This window comes from Delphinapterus leucas, unplaced genomic scaffold, assembly GCF_059928025.1.
Source record: "Delphinapterus leucas isolate spDelLeu-1000000601 "Yukka" unplaced genomic scaffold, BTC_Dleu_Yukka2 spDelLeu_asBTCV2_sq25, whole genome shotgun sequence".
Taxonomy (NCBI): domain Eukaryota; kingdom Metazoa; phylum Chordata; class Mammalia; order Artiodactyla; family Monodontidae; genus Delphinapterus; species Delphinapterus leucas.
In genome coordinates, this window is record NW_028322234.1 from 12,847,596 (window position 1) to 12,854,221 (window position 6,626).

Sequence of the window (6,626 nt, forward strand, 5' to 3'; positions counted from 1 at the left end):
AATATTTCCTTAAATGTGATTAAAATATTGACTGTCGAAATATAAAGTGGTCTTAAGTTTATCAGAAAATGCTCTGTGAATATGATAAGGACTTGTGGCAATGTGTCTGTCTCTCTTTTTTTAACTTCTAGGAGCTCAAACTGGGCAGAAGCCCAGTTTGACAGGCATTTAAAATAGGTAACCAAAACATCAATTATAATAATGTAACAGAATTCCTGGGAGAGAGAATTTGTATAACAGCATTGAATATTAAAAAATATTATAAATTATAGTTTTCATTCATCTCTTAACAGGAGAGAAGTCATCTGGGAGTGAAACTCAATGAATGTAATCAGTGTTTTAAAGTCTTCAGCACAAAATCTAACCTTACTCAGCACAAAAGAATTCATACTGGAGAAAAACCCTATGACTGTAATCAGTGTGGCAAATCCTTCAGCAGCAGATCCTACCTCACTATTCATAAGAGAATACATAATGGGGAGAAGCCCTATGGATGCAGTGACTGTGGGAAAGCCTTCAATGATCCTTCCTCCCTCAGACTGCATGTGAGAATCCACACTGGAGAAAAACCCTACGAATGTAACCAGTGTTTTCATGTCTTCCGCACTAGTTGTAACCTCAAAAGCCACAAGAGAATTCATACGAGGGAGAATCACCATGAATGTAATCAGTGTGGCAAGGCCTTCAGCACGAGGTCCTCCCTTACTGGGCACAACAGTATTCATACAGGAGAGAAACCTTATGAGTGCAGTGATTGTGGGAAAACCTTTAGGAAGAGCTCATATCTCACACAGCATATGAGAACTCATACTGGAGAAAAACCCTATGAGTGTGATCAGTGTGGAAAATCCTTTAGCAGTAGCTTTTCTCTTACTGTGCACAAGAGAATTCATACCGGCGAGAAACCCTATGAATGCAGTAACTGTGGGAAAGCCTTTAATAATCTCTCAGCTGTTAAGAAACATGTAAGAACTCACACTGGAGAAAAGCCCTATGAATGTAATCATTGTGGGAAATCTTTCACCACTAACTCTTACCTTTCTGTGCACAAGAGAATCCATAATAGGTGGATATGACTACAATAACTGGGAAAGCATTCACTGATTTCTTATCTCTCAGACAACTTGTGATAACTCACGCTTAGATGTATGAGTTATCTGTTGCTGCATAACAAATTTCCCTTCAAAACATAATAGCTTTAAACAGCAAACATTTATTATCTATAGGTCAGGAATTCAGAACCAGCTTAGCTGTGTAGCTCTAGCTCAGGAAGTCTCATGAGGTTGTAGTCAGGATGTCAGCAGGAGCTACTGTCATCTACTTTACTGCTGGCTGAGGAGTCCACTTCGAGAATAGCTCAGTCACATGCCTGGCAAGTTAGTGCTGGTTGTTGGCAGGGAACCTTCATTTTCTCACCATGTAGGACTCTCCACAGGGCTATGTGTCTTTATGACGTAAAAGCAGGTTCCTCCCAAAGCATTTGATTTAAAGAAGAGCTAATGCAGAAACCACAGTGTCCTCTATGACCTAGCCTCAGAAGGACATATCATCACTTCTTCCGTATTTTAATGGTCACACAGACCAATCCTGATACAGTGTGAGAAGAGACCATACTCAGTATGAATACCAGGAAACAGAGATTGTTGGGAACCATCTGAGCAGTTTTCCATGAAATCACTGATGTAAGGCCTTCAGGAGACCCTCATTCTTTCAGTCTGTTCAGTATGAAGTAATATTTAATAACTCTCATGTTAATTCACCCGTGAAAGAAACCTCATGAGTCCAGTCTTTGTGATAAGCTTTCAGCTCAAATTCACCCCTAATGTGCACAAAAGATTAAGTATTGTGGATAAATCTGAGGAATACAGTGGTGATATCTAGGGAGTCATGTGACAATTCACACTAAGGGGAAAGTCCTACGAATATCATCAGAATGTAGGAGTCTTCAGGGACACTCATCCCTTAGAACACACATGAGGAATCACTACAGAGGAACACTCACTCATATAAGGAATGTGGAAAACCCTATAGCACAAGAGTTTACATTACTGAACAGAAGATGAAGAGATTCCGAGTGCAAGTACTATGGGAAAGCCTTCAGTGTTCTCTCAACTTTTAAAGAGATATGATGATTTATTCTGGAGAGAAGGTCCCATTGAATGGCATCAGTATTGGAAAGCCTTCCATTTTCCCACATTCCTTAAACTGAAAAGTTGTTGCAGAGAAATTTGTGAGTATAAAGAATGAGGGAATGCCTTTAATGATACCTCTTATGTTAGGAAAGCTATGAAATTCCTGGATGCAAAGCCTGTGGATTAATTTTGGGAAATCTTTCGGTGAGTCCTGTCTGTTGACTTCTGAGAAGTCACGCAGGTGGGGAACCCTAGAAGATACTCGACGTGAGATTGCCTCAGCTCTTCTCTGAGTGGCCACAGAATACTTTAAACTGGGAATGAAAAGTGTAAATACTATGAGCATGGGATTACCTTTATCAGTGTCTCATCCTTAGGGTGGGGCAACTAGCTCTTTAATTTTCAGTCTTTGCTTAAGTATAAACATTTATATCTATAGCTATACCCTAAGATAAACCTTAAATTATGTTCCATAGTTTTATATGTAATATGTTTTTCATCATTTACTCTAAAAATATTAACACATTGCATATTCATAAAGGTATTTCTGATTATCTCCTGAGTGATTTAGTTTATCCTAGTAGAAATTAGACTATATTTGCTACATACCTTTTTCTAATTTAATGACATTTTTATCAAGTAAGTGGACTTTATGATGTTCAGATATAGTATGTACATTCAGGTTGGTTTTTATTTTTCTTTCAAGCTTATTTAGTGATAGATGTGAATTAAAGTCTTCCACCGTTGTTACGGATTGACAAATTCTTCTTGGTAATTGTCATTTTTTCTTTACGTATTTTGATGTAAATACATACATAAATGGTTAGGTATTGTTTTGTGAATTGTTCTTTTTTATGTAGGGGCCGTATTTTTTCATAGCAACGTACTTCAACACAATAATAAATGGTTTGGGGCTTTCCTGGTGGCGCAGCGGTTAAGAGTCCACCTGCCAATGCAGGGGACACAGGTTCGTGCCCCGGTCCGGGAGGATCCCACATGCCGTGGAGCGGCTGGGCCCATGAGCCATGACCACTGAGCCTGCACGTCCGGAGCCTGTGCTCCACAATGGGAGAGGCCGCAACAGTGAGAGGCCTGCATACCGCAAAAAATAATAATAAATATAATAATAAATGGTTGAACATTTATATAGCTCTTCGCAAAGACCACGCACTCTTCTAAATGCCTTATGGATGTTAACTTAGTACTCAGTATAAGCTTAAGAAAGGTGGACTGTTAATATCCCATTTTGCAGATGAGAAAACTGTCATGGTACACTTAAATTACTTGCCTAAGTTCACTGGCTAGTAAATGGTAGAGCCCATATTTGAATCCAGACAGTCTGTGCTCTTAACCACTAGCCTATTTATTGAGTGTATTCTATATGCCAAGCACTGTTTGAGACACTGGTGTCTATAGCAATGAATGAAACTCAAGTTTTGCCATTAAAATACATCCTAATGGTTTTCCCTACAGGAAAATCAAGAAAGTATGTTGTTATAAGTGTGATGTAGAAAACTAAAGCAGTGTAAGATAGTTAAAGGGGGTTGGGATCCTGCTATTTTATGTAGAATCAGAAGGAAAAGTCTCTTAGTTAAGGTGCACTCGCATAGAGACCTTAATGAGTTGGAACAGTGAGTCACATGAATTCGTGTGGCAAGAGCGGTCTTGGCGTATGCCGAGGCCCACACCACGGAGGCCAGTGTGAACAAGCTGGGTATGGTGAGGGGGTGGGAGAAGATGGACTGGCAGAAAAGACTTGGTGGATCCTGCTCTTGTTGGGTTTTATGGGTTATTGTTAGGACTTTCCCTTATACTTTCAATGAGTTGGCCTCTTAGAGCCCCAACAGGAAACAGCTGAGACGTTCAGACTAGGGCAGATCAAGTAGAGTTTTCATAAAAGGGCTACTTACAGAGTAGTGTAGGAAGGATGTATCAATAGAAAGACCACAAAAGGCGGTTGGTATCCAGTAGCTGGTAAAGGCAGTGCTCTAACACCCGTAAGCCTGAAGGGGCAAGTGGAGGGAATGATTATTGAAATCCAGAGGTAAGAGAGGAGAGAATCATATTCCAGGAGCTGAGAGGATGACAGGGGTGGTGTCCAGACCCAGGTTCTGCAAGAAATAGCCAGTGCCAGACTTCAGTCTATTTCATCCTCCTGTTTCATGCCCAGGCTCCCCATTGACTAAACCCAACCAGAAGCCATAAGGCAAGAAAGCCCATTGATACAGTTCATACTGACTAACCTTCTAAGGTGCAGCAAGGTAGAGTAAGTGGGTTCTCTGCGGGGGAAGAAAACCAGAACTGCTCTCCCCTTTTGCTTCTTAGAATCTACTCTTAATAGTCACCTGCGTGGAAGCTTCATGTCCCTACCCAGGAATTCCATCAACTACTCTAGCGTCCTGGGTGCTGTCAAAGTGCTGATATACTCACATCTGTGGTCTAAACTAGTCTCCTCCACAAGTGTTCTTCAAGATGGATATGGGGTTCTTGGGAGGAAAGTGCAAAAAATAACCTAAACGTCCTGGTTCCCAGAAGGCGAACACTCCCACTGGGAGGCAAAGTAAGCCCCATTGAACTTTATGGCTGCTATGAGGCCAGCACACAAGGAAAGACGTCACCATGGCTTTTGGCATGGGTAATTAGTCCTGTCACCCAGAAGATGTGGGTTTTCTATTACACAGTGAGGGCAAAGAAGAAAACATTCGGAATTCAGGTAATCCAATGAGATGTCTCTTGATATTCTTTTCCCAATTTTGCTGATGAACAAGTGTAGCAGCTCTATCCTGAGAAAGGTACGGTGACCAGGTGTTCAGACTCCTCGATGATCTGGACCATCCCGCCAGGTAAGCCACCTAGACCAGCGGAGATGCTGGTCAAGGGTGAAAGGAACGTAGGGTAGGGTAGGGTAGTAGAGGAACGTGATGATAAGTGTCAGTTGCAGCTGACGCTTAGAACAGCTGAGAATAGCTGCTGTGGACAGTTGTCTGTAGTTCGTCCCATTTATCTTTCTCTTGGAAATTTCTCCAGGCAACAAGAGCAACCAGAATCCTATGTGCATTCACTGTAAGAAGCAAGTACATCTGAGTGGCATAATTGGAGGGCCATAATGGAGACCAGTATATTTCCCAGATTCTTCTTTTAGGACTAAGTCACTTCCCCAGCTGCTGGAAGTGTGGGCTGCTAATGGCTCATGCTGACAGCCTCTCTGGGAATTCCCTTGGGCCAAAGAAAAGTGCCACACCTAAGATTATGGCAACTGTCCAGGGGCCAGTCCACTTCCAATGACTGGTTCATTTGGGGGGTACAAAGGTACAATTACTTTGCCTCAATTTGACACACCCCTGAAGGGTCAGCCCCAGCTCGGGAACTCCCCATGGGATCAAGGGTAGTCTTCATTTTTAAGTTATCACAGTTCAGTCTCTTCTGCTCAATCTTGGTTCTCTACTTTAGAGATAGTTACCTTAGGCGAGTGACAAACTTTTCATGCCAAAGTTTTTTCTTCTGTAAAATGGAAACAATAAGAGTGCCTACTTTTTTAGACATATACTAAGGATTCAATCAATACATGTAAAACACTTAAGAGACTTCCTGGTATATAGGAAACATTGTATATTTATTTCATCTTTTATTATGAATTAATTAAAATCCACTGTGGGATTATACTGAGCAAAATAAGCCACACTCAAAAGAGTAAATATTGTACAGTTATATTTGTATGAATTTCAAGAACAAGCAAAAAATCTGTGATAGGAAAATAATCAGAACAGTGGTTGCATTTAAGCTCAGGTTGTGAGAGAGGGGCAGGGATTGACTGGGGAGACATGAAGGGACTTTATGGGGTGAGGAGAGTGTTCTGTATCTTAGTAGCAGCATAGGTATATGCATTTGTCAAAACACACTGAACTGTACACTTAAGGTCTCTACATTGTACTGTACGTAACATACCTAAACTTAAATCAGATTTGTGCCAAGTGAAAGGAGCCAGAGACAAAAAGACATTTATCGTAAAATTCCATTGTATGACATTCTGGAAAAGGCAAAACTTTAGGGAAGGACAAATCAGTGGTTTCTAGGGGCAAGGAGTAAGAGAGGGGGGTGACCACAAAGGGGCAGAACAAAGGGATTTGAGAGTGATGAAATTGTTCTGTCACAAATGTGTTGATGTTCACGTGTGTATCATGTTCAGTCGTGACTGTGTTGATTGATCCATAACGCTAGCATTTGCCAAAACCTACGGAACTGTGCCAACCACCACAGAGAGTGAATATTACTGTGGGTTTAAAAAGAAAAAGTAATCCCCCAGATAGGGGAGGGAATGCAAACTATAACAAGTGAACCTAACTGTATGACAAATGAATAACATAACCACAACGAATGGGGCAAAAAGGAAACCAGATTTACTTTAGAAGACTGTTTTGACTGGATACTGTAAGGTTGAATACAAAAAGAACTGTCCAGAAATTCTGTACTCTAGTTTTAAAAAAAATTGTTTTT

At 40.9% G+C, this 6,626-nt stretch overlaps 1 protein-coding gene across 1 annotated transcript in view; it reads left to right on the forward strand.

The window, feature by feature from the left end:
* Nucleotides 1–2,897, forward strand: part of ZNF699 (zinc finger protein 699) — a 64,890-nt gene extending 61,993 nt beyond the window's left edge. Inside the window, exon 14 of the mRNA XM_089905895.1 lies at nt 294–2,897. Coding sequence (XP_089762021.1) covers nt 294–1,076 — 783 coding nt within the window. The 3' untranslated portion in view covers nt 1,077–2,897. The remainder of the gene's footprint in view (nt 1–293) is intronic.
* The last annotated feature ends 3,729 nt before the right edge of the window (nt 2,898–6,626 follow it).